Below are 16,430 nucleotides of genomic sequence, written 5' to 3'. Positions count from 1 at the left end.
AGGAGCAGGTGTTGCATCTTCTGCTGTTGCATGGGATGGTGCCATGACAGGAGATTGAGGTGATGGAGAAGTGGACCAGGGTGTCCTGGAGGGAACGGTCCCTACGGAATGCCGGTAGGGAGGGATGAGTAAGGGCGAGGGGGATGTGAAAAGTGAGGACAAGGGGGACCTTAACATGGTTCTGGGAGAGAGAGGAAGGTGTGAGGGCAGTGGCGTGGGAGATGGGTCGGACACGGTTGAGGGCCCTGTCAACCACCATGGGTGGGAAACCTCAGTTAAGGAAGGAAAACAGACATGTCAGGAGCACTGTTTTGGAAAGTGGCATCATCAGAACAGATGCGACGGAGGCGAAGGAACTGAGAGAATGGGATGGAGTCCTTACAGGAAGCAGGGTGTGAGAAGTTGTACTCGAGGTAGCTGTGGGAGTCAGTGGTTTGTAATGAATATTGGTGGACAGGCTATCACCAGAAATTGAGACAGAGAAGTCAAGGAACGGAAGGGAAGTATCAGTGATGGACCATGTGAAAATGATGGAGGGATGGAAATTGAAAGCAAAATTAATAAAAATTTTTCCAAGTCCAGACAAGAGCATGAAGCGGCACCAAAACAGTCATCAATGTACTGGAGAAAGAGTTGTGGGAGGGGGCCTGAGAAAGTCTGGAACAAGGAATATTCCACATACCCCATAAAGAGACAGGCATAACTGGGGCCCATGCGGGTATCCATAGCCACATCTTTTAATTGGAGGAAGTGAGACGAGTTTGAGGAGAAATTGTTCAGTGAGAGAACGAGTTCAGCCAGACGGAGGAGACTGGTGGTGGATGGGGATTGTTCGGACCTCTGTTCAAGGAAGAAGTGGAGTGCCCTCAGGCCATCCCAGTGGGGGATGGAGGTGTAGAGGGATTGGACGCCCATGGTGAAGAGGCGACAGTTGGCGCCAGGGAACTGGAAATTGTGGATACGATGCAAGGCATCAGAGGAATCGCAGATGTAGGTGGGAAGAGATTGGACAAGGGGAGAGAGAACGGAGTCAGGATAGGAAGAAATGAGTTCCGTGGGGCAGGAACAGGCTCATATGATCGGTCTACCGGGACGGTCCTGTCTGTGGATTTTGGGGAGGAGGCAGAAGCGGGCTGTCCGATGTTAGGAGACTATGAGGTTGGAAATGTGGAGGAAAGATCTCCAGAGGACATGAGGTCAGTGTCAGTCCTGAAAACCATGGCTTGATGTTTAGTGGTGGGGTCATGGTCCAGGAGGTGGTAGGAAAAAGTGTCTGTGAGGTGGCGCTCAGCCTCTGCGAGGTAAAGGTCAGTACGCCATCAGACAACAGCACTATCCTTGTTGGCAGGTTTGACAACAAAGTCGCTGTTGGACCTGAGACAAAGGAGTGAGGCAAATTCAGAAGGAGACAGGTTAGAGTGGGTGAGAGCAGCAGAGAAATTGAGACAGCCAATGTCATTTTAAAAAAAATGTATTTCCATTCATTGTTTTATCCTCCCCTTTTAGCCTATTTCAATCTTTTTTCCCACACCATCTCCACACAGCCCCCCCCCCCACCCCACCCCCACCCCCATTAGGGCCGTCAGTCACTTGCTCATTCTGCTTTTTACTCTTAATGTCACCATTAGCCCTCCTTTAGCCAGTATCACCACCATCAACACCCCTTCAACCTTTTGTTTATTACATCTTTTGCAACCTCTTCTTTGCCTCCACCTATCACTGGCCTTCTATCCAGCTTCACCTGTCCCACCCCCCTTAAACAGTATATACTTCACCACATTTTTACTTCTCTTTAGCTCTGAACATTAATTCCGTCTTTCTCTCCACAGATACTGTCAGACCTGCTGAGTTTTTCCATCAATTTTTCTTTTGTTTCAGATTTCCAGCATCTGCTGTATTTTGCTTTTATCCTTTTAATTGGTAGGTGCATTGTTGCTGGTGAGGGAATGGAAGTCATTCTACAACTGCTACTGACTTGGGGAAGACACAAGAAGGCACAATACGGGAGAGAATGCACTCCAATGTGGAGGCCTTGGTCAAGGAAGAGATGCGCTCAACCCACAGGGGGCCAGGAGGCCCTCTAGACAAACTCTCAACGTAGTGTGATAGCCTGGTGGTCACTGCCAGGAGTCAAGACCCAATGATCTGGATGCAGTGCCACAAACAGTTCAATGACTTCATGAGTGGTCAAGGTCAGTGATTGCATCGTCACATGCTAGATTCTATCACCTGCGCCACTAGCCTCACATATTGTTACACATTGTCACCCACCAATCCCTATCATTCAGGCTTCATTTATATCCAACATTCATAGCATCACTCCAATTTTACACACTTAACATTATTGCAAGCCACTTCTCACAACTTGCACACATTGCCAGTTATTCAAAAGGGATAGCTGCAGCAGCCAAACAGACTGCACTACACTCACTCACTGGCACATTTATTTTCCTTTTGCAGGAACAAGGTGGTGCTCAACTGAATGCAGCAGGTGTTAACTGATGGGGAACAGGCTCAGCTGCACGGCCTAACCCCCACGGAGTTGAAGGTGCTGTTTATCACTGGAGTAGCCATTGTTGAGGCTGTGGCCAGCGGCAGAATGAAATCATAGAAGACAAATGGTACCTTAAAACTAATTTTCCTCCTCACACCTTCTTCTGAAGCTGCAGGTTACGTAAGCATGCAGCTCTGACTCCACACACTCCACCTCCACTCACCACAACCTTACCCTTGATCTCCCTTCTTTAAGATCCCAAGAACTGCAATCTGCCAGGCAATGATGGAAGAAAAAGAGATAGAAGAGCAGGAAAGCAGTGATGTGAAGAAACAACACAGTCACTCACTCTTACACTCAGCAACCAGCTCAGATACTCACACCACACACAATTTAGAGGACAGCTCAGAGACAGGGTCTGAAAGTGGTGAGGCACTAAGCATGACGGGGCTGCAAGCAGGGCGAGGACAAGGGCAGCTCAGATGCCAACACTGATGGGCGAGGTTGCACATAAGTTCTACTGCAGAGGACAGCCCACAGAAGGCTGATGGGTATGCACAATGAAATGCTTAGTGCATTGGTAAGACAGAAAACCTGCATGGAATGCGAGGAACATGAAGGGCGCTGGCACCAACTTTGCACAGGGATTTCTGTAGCGCTTGGAGCACACTTGTGCACTCAACCATGATGCAGTACCTGATGGTCAAAGTCTCAGCTCCTACTGCAGGTAAAACCAAATCCAGTATGGGTGTTGCAGTGGAAGTTCAGATTTCTGATATGCAAGCTCAGACTGAACCATTACCATAATGGCAGCACAGTGCTCAAAGTGGCTTCCAGGGTGTTACAGCAATCCAGAAAACTGTCCAAAAAGATCACCAGGATTGACGTGCCACCCAGCCAGTGGCTCCAGCAGTCTTTCAAAAGATTACTAGGATTGATGTGCTGTCCCAGGGCAGTGCTCTGTGGAGCACGAACCTGCTGTCCCTTCTCAGGATGACAGCGTTCACTCTCCCACCACTGTCAATCCACCAGCTCCCTTGTTGCAGTGGAATCCCTTCCAGCTGAGCTACATCTCAGAGCTGACATATGTGGCCCAATCAACATGTGTACAGTGAATGGCACTCTGCACCATGAGGAAGCCTATAATTCTAGTAAAGCCACACAAATGCCCCACCAGCTGCTCTCTGGCAAGAGAATAAAACATATTCAGCTCTCTTGAAATTAGGGGCATTAGTGATCTCCCTTATGCAATAGTGAACAGCAAACTGCAAGATGTTGCAAAATACCGAAGCAAATACAGCTTCAGGCTGGAAATAGCTCAATGCACAAATGTTCACGGCCATGGTCACCTTCACGGCTATTAACAATGTCTTACCCTGTTCGGAAGTTGCAGTTGCAGCTTCAGTAGGGGTCAGATTTCAGTGAGAATCTCCTTAGTGAAGCAAAGATATCTTGCACGCTGACCTTTGCTGAGTTTCTGGTAGAAGATTTGCTTCCTGATCAGTCTGGGGATATGGCTTTCTATATGTTGCCCTTCTCCATCTTCTTCTAGCAGTTGACCCTGTTTCGCATACCCTCTGCTCTTCCTCCTAGTTAAGCTGTATTCCAAGGAGATCGCCTACGACTGCAGTCGAGCAACTGGTTTGTGCAGGCGTCTTGAAGTCAAAACCAGCACTTCAACAACCTGCCTCACCACTCCTTAGAGTTTAGCAACTTTAAGGAATTCTTGAACGCACCAAAGCCTCAGCCTGCAGAAAACTATCAGCAACTCACCTGAAAGTAGCTAACGATCCTTATAATTAGCACTGCTTTGGGGAGGGGTGTTGGGCGGGTGGCTGTGTCAGGGCAGCTCTTCCTGCTGCTGAACACGTGACTAGGCTTGGTGTGTTTTTTCTTGTGCCATGGTCAATACTGGGCGATCTGTCTGCTATTATTCTTGTTGTTTCCTGTAGCAGTTTTGACACTACTGAGTGGCCTGCTAAGCCATTTCAGAGAACAGTGATTTGAACTCCTGTCTCTGGGTTATTAATTCAGTAATAGAAACATTACTTTGCCATATTAGTTGATCATGATCTGCATCCTGGGCATATTTCTAGCTGATGCACACTGTGCAAGTATTAGCACCCTCACTAACATGATGTCTAGTACCACTCACATAGAAGTTTGTGCATTCGCCGGACACCATTTTTCAGCCTCTATCGCAACTTGTGAAAAAAGGAAAAAGGTGCTACAAAAACAAAATTTTGTGCTGTAGGTACTTGGAAAAAGAGAATGTGTCATTTTTAAAACATCAATCTCTTGAGCATAAAGTACACGACACAAAAATATCTTAGCCATCCTGTGTCAATAATCTTAACATTTTCCCTGTGAGTAGATGGCTAGGAGAAAAGATCTCCCTGGGGACTGAACAATACACCAGCCAAAATTTCTGCTTCTCATCATTATCAAGTGATCTCTATTATAGATTGTACACGTGGATATATGCATCAACTGGGGAGCGTCACCCTTTGTGGTTGAATAGTCATGCTCACAATTGAAGAATTACTGAGATATTGAAGGGCACCCCACCCAAGTGCTTATAAAATCAGCGCTCAGCAAGAATAAACACCTTCAGAAAGAGGGAAAAGCGAAAAGGTTCTGGACAACATGTGGAAACGGACACCAGACCCTTCCAATTAATAAAGCACATGTAAAAGTTGGCGAATGTCACAAAACATCCTTTATGTCAAATAATGATTTTTAATCCACCGGCTGGAAAACTGAACTGAATTTTTAAAAACAGAGACTAGAAGTGTGACTTGAGCTCACAACAAAGATGGATACACAATTTGCATCATTGTGATTTCCACATTGCAACCCAATGAGGTGGAGATACATCTGTAAAGACCCATTAAGGACATTGGCCTCAGGAGAATGAGTGAGCTACATATCCTGTTCCCATTGGCAAGGAATCAGGGCAATCATCTGGGATATTCAACTGGGGTTCTAGACATGAACTCAACAAGCTACAATGGGAATATGCTAAACTCAATCACTTGAAAAATGGCACACTGGCAGAGAAGAGGATTCCCAGACATGAATTGAATAAGTTACAATGGCGAATACACTAATCGCGACCACGTTTGAATCACAAGTTGTGTGACAGTGTTAGGAAATAGAGATAAGTTAAGTAAGTTATATTGCTATTTGTGGTGTTAGGAATGTATTTTACCTTTAAAGTTTAAGTTTGATTTGCATTTCTGTACTTGTGTGTTAAGAAAGGTCAAATAGAGTTTTAGTTTCACTTTAAAAAGGTGCTTACATTTCTAATGAAGAGTTATGACCCATAAAGAGAAGGTAAACATACAAGGGTAGAAGAATTGGGACTGTTGCCTAACAACAGGGGCCCAGGGAGGCAGGTCCCTCCCACAGGCACATACACAAAAGAAGAGAAACAGCAGTTGCTTTGGAAGCTGTTCGAACGCAGTTCGTTCTGAAAGTTGTTGCTAGGAAAGACTGGAGCACAGGGGACAGATAGCCAGTTCCAAGCTAAAGAAAAATCCCAAATATTCAGGGGAGTGGAAGAAGAGAAAGTCCAAAGATGATCTCCTAGTCAAAGGAAGGACAGGAACCTGTTAAGTGAAGTTAAGAGTGAGGGGCAATGAGAAAGGCTCCATGCTTCAGATTTAAAGAGACAAAAGCTGCAGGGAGCAGATTTAAAGTGACAACAACTTGCATGAGGCAAGAAGGTCCAAAGAGACAACTGAAGATTTAACTCTTTGCTATGGGCACGTGAAGCAGTGATGTACTGTTGACAGCTGAATCAGAGAGACAGAGTGTGTGGAAGACAGCTTGAATGTATGTGGTGACGCAGGGAAGAGGAACAACAGAAGAAGTGTTTGAAACCCTGCAAGTGAACCCTTGCGGAAGGTATCTGAGAGAAAGCGTCGGTTTGGGAGAAGATTCCAAGGCAAGGTCTTAGAGAGTGGAGATTGGAAATTCTTGTGTGAAAGACGGAATTCAGTGAGACTGGTTGGCTCACAGTGTGACAAGCATCTGGAGGGTAAATAGTTGAGGAGGGATCCATAGCGTCTGGTTGAGGTGGCATCTGTCATTTGATTTCAGAATGTGCTGTGTCTGACCACAGAGTACCATAAATTTACATGGACTGTGTACATTAGACTATAAGGTAGCTTTTGTAACTTGTGTTATCCTTACAAATCTGTTTACATCTGTAAAGGTATAGTTGTGGGTGAAGGAGTATTGTAATATAGTTCATCTTTTCTTGTGTAATAAATGTTTTATTCTTTTGTTAAAAGTTCATCAGCTGACCCCTGTGCCTCTGTTAAGTAGCTACTCTCCACGTATCTAAACAAACAAAAGTTAGGATCTATCAAGCTGGGTTCCACTCTGGGATCAGGCTTCTCCATGGATAACCTCAGCTGGGATCGTAACAATAGGCCCTCCCGCTTTGTGTGCTTAAACTTCCGGCTTCCCTGCAATAAGAGGACAAGCAGCTGAGACACTGATGACAGAAGACCAGATTGGGGTCCCTCCTTCCTCCCTCTCTCCCTGTCCCACCTGGCAAGTTTTGAACCCTGTTTGTTGATTGTGACCAACGAGGGTGCCCCCGTTGCATACAGTGACTTCTTAAAAAGAATTCAACCCAATACTGCCATCTACAGGTGAACAGCCAAATCAGCGATCTACATCCTTAAATCGGAAGCATCTGGACCAAAGAATAGTTCAAAGACCACTGAATTCAGCCCGAAGCCAGCCGAGTCACTATACTACAGACTAAAGAACCCTTCTATTTCTTTAGACTTTAAGTTGACAAATCTATCCTTTCCCACTCTGTAATCTATTGGTGTGCACATGTGAAAGCCGGAGTGTATTTTATTAATTTACTTGGATTGGTTTAAGTATAACAAAACTAACCTCTTTCTTTGTAAAACTCAAGAAAACTGTCCAATTGAGTCTTTTATGACCACACCGTATAAGTAGTTAAACACTCACTGACTTGGCAAGTATCTCCTTTTCAAAAAAAAACCTGCTGTGGTTAAATGAGAAGAAAAAGAGCCATTCTATCCCTGCTCACACGATTGTAACAGTAACAAAATTCTTAACACTGAGAACAATCATTTCTATTGTCATAATCAAAGACATGTATTAAAATACACAAAGTAATACAACCATTTTCAATTTACAACTGGTAATGGGGTTATGTCTCAACTATACCTGTAACACAGGGCTGTTGTCAAAGTTGTAGGCACTGGGCCTCCCTTCCAAAGTAGAAAAGGCAACATTTCCTCCAGTGAGGGGTGATATATCACTAAACTCATCTGTGCACAATGCCTGCTTTTCATCTTCTCCTGTTCGGATAAACCCACGATTTTTTTTCTGGTAGGTTTTCTCACAGGATCCACTGTAATACTGGTAAGGTATCCAAGGCCCATCTTCGTTAGTTCGTTTATAAATAACAAAACTCTCAGGTCGACTTGTGTGAAATTTCAGTCTTACGTATGTAATATCAAATGCCTTCCCTGCAACCAAAGAAAAAAAGTGAATTTAATTTTTACCAATTACATTTTTGAACTTCAACTTGCTGAAAGCAAAAAGAACTTCCATTTTTACAGTGCCATCTTATGTTTTCAGAACCTGTCTTCACAGGTGCTTCAGGACCAATTAATTACTTCTGAAGCAGTCAATAATGCAGGAAGATACAACAGCCAATGTGCAGACAGCAAGGTCCCACAAATAGCAAATGAGGTGACTAGTTATTACATCATTTCTTGATGGCATTAGTTGAGTATGGTCAGAACAGAAAAGAGCTGTGTGTTCTCTTCAAGTCATGTCATGGGATCTTCCGCATCTACCCACAATTGAAACAATACAGTCGGGCCCTCATTTAAAAGTCTCATCTCCGAATTGTGGTGTCAGCTAAACTCGAGAATAACAGATGCATAACTTACAAGCTTAAAGGGTGAATAAGTTATGCAGGTCATAAAAGTTCTTGAAATGGAATTAATCTGGACGCACAAGTGCACCCAATTTTCCTTCATAGAATGATACAGCATAGAAAGCAGCCATTTGGCCACTCGTGATTGTGCAGCTTTTTGACAACGCTATCCAATTAATCCCATGTCCTTGTTCTTTCCCTTCAAGTATTTACCCAATTCCCTTTTGAATATTACTATTAAGTCTGCTTCCACCACCACTGGAGGCAGTGCATTCCAGATCACAACATCTTGCTGTGCAAAAAATGTTTCATGTTGTCTCAGGTTCTTTTGCCATTGTCTTGAATTTGTCTTCTCTTGTCAACAACCCTTCTGCCACTGGAAATAGCTTCTTATTTAATCTGTCAAAATTGTTTGTGATTTTGAACACCAGCAAATTTTCGTTTAACCTTCTCTGAGATGAACATCCTAGCTTCTCCAATTTCTCTACTTAATTGAAGTCCCTGGTACCACTCTCGGAAATTTTTTCTACACCCTCGCTCAGCCCTTGCCTTCCATGCTATATTGTGTATAAAGGTTTAGTGTAACTTTCTTGTTGTTACATGCCAAGGCCCCCATATAGTCTAGATAAAAACAAAAAAACTGCGGATGCTGGAAATCCAAAACAAAAACAGGATTACCTGGAAAAGCTCAGCAGGTCTGGCAGCATCGGTGGAGAAGAAATGAGTTGACGTTTCGAGTCCTCATGACCCTTTGACAGAACTTGAGTTCGAGTCCAAGAAAGAGTTGAAATATAAGCTGGTTTAAGGTGTGTGTGTGGGGGGCGGAGAGATAGAGAGAGGTTGGGGGGGGGGGGGGGGGGGGGGGGGGGAATGGGGTGTGGTTGTAGGGACAAACAAGCAGTGATAGAAGCAGATCATCAAAAGATGTCAACAACAATAGTACAATAGAACACATAGGTGTTAAAGTTAAAGTTGGTGATATTATCTAAATGAATGTGCTAATTAAAGAATGGATGGTAGGGCACTCAAGGTATAGCTCTAGTGGGGTTTTTTTTTTATATAATGGAAATAGGTGGGAAAAGAAAAATCTTTATAATTTATTGGAAAAAAAAGGAAGGGGGAAACAGAAAGGGGGTGGCTTGCTGCATTGTTCCAGTGAAGCCCAACGCAAACTGGAGGAACAACACCTCATCTTCCGACTAGGCACTTTACAGCCTTCCGGACTGAATATTGAATTCAACAACTTTAGGTCGTGAGCTCCCTCCCCCAGCCCCATCCCCTTTCTGTTTCCCCCTTCCATTTTTCCAATAAATTATAAAGATTTTTCTTTTCCCACCTATTTCCATTATATAAAAAAAATTTAAAAAAACCCCCCACTAGAGCTATACCTTGAGTGCCCTACCATCCATTCTTAATTAGCACATTCGTTTAGATAATATCACCAACTTTAACACCTATGTGTTCTATTGTACTATTGTCATCGACATCTTTTGATGATCTGCTTCTAACACTGCTTGTTTGTCCCTACAACCACCCCCCCCCCACCGCCCCCCCACCCACCTCTCCCTCTCTCTATTTCTCCGCCCCCCACACACACACCTTAAACCAGCTTATATTTCAACTCTTTCTTGGACTCGAACTCAAGTTCTGTCGAAGGGTCATGAGGACTCGAAACGTCAACTCTTTTCTTCTCCGCCGATGCTGCCAGACCTGCTGAGTTTTTCCAGGTAATTCTGTTTTTGTTTCCCCCATATACTTTATCCTGCCGCCTTCAAAGATTTGTGTACATGCACCTCCAGTATCTCTGTTCCTGCCCCATCTTTAAAATTGTACCATTTTGTTCATATTGTCTCGCCTCATTCTTCCTAACAGAACATCACTTCACACTTCCTGGGATGGCAGGATTGTTGTATGAAGAGAGATTGGGTCGACTAGGTCTCTATTAAGTGGAGTTTAGAAGAATGTGAGGGGATCTCATTGAAACATATAAAATCTGACATATAAAGGCTGGACAGTCCGGATGCAGGGGTGAAGTTTCCTCTGGTGGGGGAGTCTAGAACAAGGGGTCACAGTCTTAGGATACCAGGTAGACCATTTAGGACTGAGCTGAGGAGTAACATTTTCACTCAGAGGGTGGTGAACCTATGGAATTCTCGACCACAGAAGGCTGTGGAGGCAAGTCACTGAACATATTTAAGGGGGAAATGGGATTCTAGCCTCTAAAAGCATCCAGGGGTATGGGGAGAGAGCGGGAGTATGGCGTTGAGACAGAGGATCAGCCATGATCATATTGAATGGCGAAGCAGGTCTGAGGGGCCGAATGGCCTACCCCTGCTCCTATTTTCTATGTTTCATCTGCCACGTGTTTGTCCTATTTCATCAGTCTATCCTCTCGTGAAGTTTGTTAGCGTCCACATATTGTTTATTGCATTGCCAAATTTCGTAAGATCCTCTGTCTCAACGCCGTACTCCCACTCTCTCCCCGTACCCCTCGATGCCTTTAGAGGCGAGAAACCCATTTCCCCCTTAAATATGTTCAGTGAATTGCCTTCTGTGGTCGAGAATTCCAAAGGTTCACTACCCTCTGAGTGAAGATGTTTCTCCTCCTCTCAGTCCTAAATGGTCTACGGGTCATTAATTTATATCAAAAAAGCAGTGGTCCTGAAATTAACTCGCAGGAAATGCCACTCCATACGTTCCTCCACACTAAAAAAAATAACAATTTTCTGTGTTACAACAGTAACTAAACTTCAAAATAATGCAGTTGTCTATGAACGCTTTGGGGTGACTCAAGCTCATGGTGCTATTTTGCATCCATGGCCCCTTTAATCCCATGGGTTTTGATTTTGCTTAACAAATCTATTCTATAACATTTTGTCAAACATCTTTTGAAAGGGCAAAGGCACACCACACTATCATCAGCAACTTCTTTCGATACTTCAAAGAACTCAATCAAATCAATCAAACACAATTTGCTTTTAAGAAATCTGCGTGGACTTACATGAAAAGTCCAACTATTCTAAATGTCAATTAATTTTGTTCTATGTTATCTCTAAACTTTCACCACCATTGACATCAGGCTGACAGAGCAATTGCCAGGTTTATCCCACTTGCCTTCTTAAAAATAGAGTGTAACATTTACAGTCCTCCAGCCCTCTGGCACCACCCCGTATCTGAGGAAGATTGTGGCCAGAGCCTCAGTAATTTCCATACTTATTTCATTAAATAACTTAAGATGGAACAGGTGACCTTTCTACTTTGAGGATTGCCAACCTTCCAAGTAACTCCATTTTATCCTATCCAAAATTGCTCCTGCCTTCTCCTTTACTGTTATATTGGTAGCATCCTCTTCACAACTGAAGGAAAATACAAAGTATTCATTTACTGCCTCATCCATGCATTCTGTCCCCACAATCTCTCATTTTTGATCCTGAATCAGTCTCACCTTTCCTTTGTTGTTTTTAAAAACTACTTATGAGTTTGTACAAGACTTTTGGGTTTCTTTCCAAGTTAGCCACTAATTTATTCTCATTTGCTCACTCTCTCTCTCTCTCTCTCTCTGTGCCCCTCTTTCTTTTTTCAGATCTCCTCTGCACTTTCTGTATTCAGCTTGGCTCTCCACTGTTTTAGGAATCCTACAATTGTCAGAAGCATCCTTTTTCTGTATCATTTTAACCTCTATCTTTAGTCATCTAGGGAGCTCTAGCTTTAGTGTCCTTACTTTCTCTGTTATATGGAGTGAGGTTGGTGAATTTTTTTTTGGGACAAGAAAGCATGTAATTATAGTACATGTTATGATCTGTAGTGAAATGCAAATGTTTCTAAGCCACTTCAAATGAGTGGAATTATTAAACTTCGTGCAGGTAGAAACAGTAGTTTTTCCTTTGTTTACCTACGATTACCATCAAGATCGTGGAACTATGCAATTGTATGAAATCACCAAAAGTGCCTTCAACGTTTCAGCCTTTGCAGTATCCAGTGCCTTCAGCAATTTCTTAGTATCACATGGTGTCATAAAATATAACAATTTTCATATTACTGTAAAAGTGGGTTAATCGTGAGGTTTGGATTAGTTTCTCTGAGTTTGTGTGTTTGTAGTGGGGGAAATTAATTGAATTGGAGACTGTTAGTTTGAAGGCTTTTAGTTATCAATAAGAAGCTAGGTTTGAAATGCTAAATACGTAAACATGGCTGAAGTTTTAAAATGTGAGCTGTAAGAAAAATTAGCATTTTTAGATACATTAGGTTAATTTGAATTTCAAAGAGGTGCTAAAATGTTATGCCTAGCCAGAAGAAGCCAAGCCAAACAGTGTGTTTAGATTCCCAAAGGTTACTGATAATATGAATCTTCTCATAGTACAAATTTTATGAGAAAAGTAAAGTTGTAAAAACACATGGGAACAATGGAATTTGCATTAAAAGGGAGAAACATGTATAAAGGAGATGAGGCTATGTGTAAGAGGGTAAGGCATGCTAAGATTTAACACAAGTGTGAAAGGCCTCCAGCTTCTGTGCATCAAGTTGCTGTCTACAGGAACTGGAAGCTGAGAAAACTCATTTTGAATGTGACTGTCCAGGGTATTGTGTTGCTTTGCCTGGGTCTGTTTAAATTTATTTGTTTTTACTGTTACCTTAACGGAGATGTAACTGGGAGGCAGATTAATTAGAGGTTTAGGAGTTATTATAATAGTAATTTGTAGACTTATGTATGCGTCTGAAATCTTTTCTTTTGTTAATAAATCCTTAATTTAGTTTTCTAAAAACCTCTGAAGTCACGGTAGTCTTGTTACTTCTGAATTTAAGGCACGCATCTCGAAATAAAATACAAATTGCAAAACAGTTGTGACCACGTGATCAAGTTTCCCTCATGGACTTGGTCCGCTTGGCACACATCATCTACCACGTCATAACATATGGGGTGAATCGAATTTGCTGAAGGCTGGCATCTGTGATGCTAGGGACCTGAGCAGGAGGCCAAGATGGATCATCCACCAGGCACTTCTGAAGATCACAGAATCACAGTGCAGAAGAGGCCCTTCAGCCCAACGAGCCTGCACTGACATGTGACATCATTTACCAGCACTTGGCCCATAGCCTTGAATGTTATGACATGCCTGGTGCTCATCCAGATACTTTTTAAAGGATGTGAGGCAACTCGCCTCCACCATCCTCCCAGGCAGTGCATTCCAGACCGTCACCGCCCTCTGGGTAAAAAAGTTTTTCCTCACATCCCCCTTAAACCTCCTGCTCCTCACCTTGAGCTTATGCCCCCTTGTGACTGACCCTTCAACTACAGGGAATAGCTGCTCCCTATCCACCATGTCGATGCCCCTCATAATCTTGTACACCTCGATCAGGCTGCCCCTCAGTCTTCTCTGCTCCAACTAAAACAAGCTAAGTCTATCCAACCTCTCTTCATAACTTAAATGTTTCATCCCAGGCAACATTCTGGTGAATCTCCTCTGCACCCCCCCCCAGTGCAATCACATCCTTTCTATAATGTGGCGACCAGAATTGCACACAGTACGCCAACTGTGGCCTCACCAAGGTTCTATACAACTCCAACATGATCTCCCTACTTTTGTAATCTATGCCTCGATTGATAAAGGCAAGTGTCCCATATGCCTTTTTCACCACCCCACTAACATACCCCTCTGCCTTCAGAGATCTGTGGATAAACACACCAAGGTCCCTTTGTTCCTCAGAACTTTCTAGTGTCATGCCATACATTGAATACTTCCTTGTCAAATTACTCCTTCTAACGTGTATCACCTCACACTTTTCAGGGTTAAATTCCATCTGCCACTTATCTGCCTATTTGACCATCCCATCTATATCTTCCTGTAGCCCAAGACACTCAACCTCACTGTTAACCACCCTGCCAATCTTCGTGTCATCCGCAAACTCATTAATTCTACCCTCCACGTAGTCATCTATGTTGTTTATATAAATGACGAATGACGAAGATGGTTGCAAATGCTTCAGCCTCGTCTCATCTATGGGGATATTTGTGGAGATTTCTCCTCCTTTTGTTTAGTTGTCCACCACCATTCACAACCGGATGTGGCAGGACTGCAGGGCTTTGATCTGATCAGTTGATTATTGGGTCACTTAGCTCTGTCTACCATATGCTGCTTCCACTGTTTGGCGAGTAGTCTTCTGTTGTAACATCATTAAGTTGACACCTCATTTGTAAACCCACGCTTCTTTCTCTGGTAGGTTTTCTCACAGGATCTGATAGTGCTCCTGGCAAGGCCCCCTGCACTCTTCATTGAACCAGGGTTGATAGTAATGATAGAATGGGGGATATAATAGGCCATGAAGTCATAGATTGTGGTTGAATACAATTCAGCTGTTACTGATGGCCCGCAGCACGTCATGGGTGCCCAATTTTCAGCCGTTAAGTTTGGTTGAAATCTATCCCATCTAGCACGGTGGTAGTGCCATACAACATGATGGAGGGTATCCTCAATATGAAGGCGGGGCTTCATCTCCACAAGAAATGTGTAGTAATCACTCCCACCATTACTGTCATGGACAGATGCATCTGCAACAGGTAGATTGATGAGAACAAGGTCAAGAAGGTTCCCTCACTAACTGATGCAGACCCAGTCTAGCGTCCATGATCTCTGGGACTCAGCCAGCTTGGTCAGTAGTGGCGCAATCGAAGTCCCCCACCCAGACTACATGCTCCGCCCTTGCCACCATTAGTGCTTCTTCCAGTTGGTATTCCACATAGAGGAGTACTGATTCCATCAGCCGAGGGGGGGCTGTAGGTGGTAATCAGCAGGAGGTTTCCTTACCCATGTTTGACCTGATGCCTTAAGACTTCATGGGGTCCAGAGTTAATGTTGAGGACTCCCAGGGCAACTCCCTCCTGACTGTATACCACTGTGCCACCAGTTCTGGTACGCCTGTCCTGTCGGTGGGACAGGACATAACCAGGGATGGTGATGGTGGTGTCTGGTGCATTGTCTGTAAGGTATGATTCCGTGAGTATGACTATGTCAGGCTGTTGCTTGACTAGCCTGTGGGACAGCTCTCCCAATTTTGGCACAAGTCTCCAGGCATTAGTAAGGAGGACTTTGCAGGGTCAATAAGTTGACAGTTTGCTGTTGTCATTTCCAGTGCCTAGGTCAATGCCAGGTGGTCTGGCCAGTTTCATCCCTTTTAGACTTTGTAGCAGTTTTATACAACTGAGTTTCAGAGGGCTTTAATGAGTCAACCACATTGCTATCAGTCTGGAATTACATGTAGGCCAGGTAAGGACGGAAGATTTCCTTCCCTTAGGGACATTAGTGAACCACTTGGGTTTTTACCACAATCAACAATGGTTTCATGGTCTAGCATAAGACTAGCTTTTAATTCCAGATTAAATAATTGAATTTAAATTCCACCAGTTGCCATGATGGAATTTGAACCAATGTTCCCAGGGCATTAGCTTGGGCCTCAGGGATTACCAGTCCAATGATATTACCACTCCGCTACCACCTCCCCTTTTTCCTTTCCCATCTTGCTTGAATACTTTGTGGCTAGGAATATTAAGTTCCTAATTCTCTCCTTCTTTCAGCCAAGTCACTGCCATGGACGCTTTATCATTGTCCCGTTGGGCAACTTGTACTCACCAATCTTATTTACCACACTACGTTACATGTACACCAAATGCATCTTAGACTATTCTGCACTTGCTCACTGTCTGATACCTCCCATTTATGAACCATTCCTACTCTATTATTTATCACTCCCATTTCTCTGTGCAACTTTCAAATGAGTTTAAACTCATTCCAACAGTACAAGTTAACTTTGCCAAAAGGACAGTGGTCCCAGCTCTATTGAGGTGCAATCCATCCATCTTTACAGATCTCTTCTGCCCCAGAACTGATCCACCAAATACCCCACAAATCTGAAGCCTTCTCTCCTGCATCATTGTTCCAGTTACATTAACCTGTTTTATCACCCTAAACCTATTCTCACTTCTATGTGGCACTGGGAGTAATC

The 16,430-nt window shown here is 43.6% G+C and overlaps 1 protein-coding gene across 1 annotated transcript in view; it reads right to left on the bottom strand.

Annotated features, from left to right (window-relative positions):
• lamc1 (laminin, gamma 1) overlaps nt 1–16,430 on the bottom strand; it is a 319,589-nt gene that overhangs the window by 148,470 nt on the left and 154,689 nt on the right. Inside the window, exon 2 of the mRNA XM_041207964.1 lies at nt 7,712–8,016. Within this exon, the coding sequence (XP_041063898.1) occupies nt 7,712–8,016 (305 nt within the window). The remainder of the gene's footprint in view (nt 1–7,711; nt 8,017–16,430) is intronic.

The sequence above is a fragment of the Carcharodon carcharias genome, chromosome 16 (assembly GCF_017639515.1).
Source record: "Carcharodon carcharias isolate sCarCar2 chromosome 16, sCarCar2.pri, whole genome shotgun sequence".
In the NCBI taxonomy this organism is placed as follows: Eukaryota; Metazoa; Chordata; class Chondrichthyes; order Lamniformes; family Lamnidae; genus Carcharodon; species Carcharodon carcharias.
Note: the sequence above shows the minus strand (reverse complement) of the source record. Positions and strands in the feature narration are given on the sequence as shown.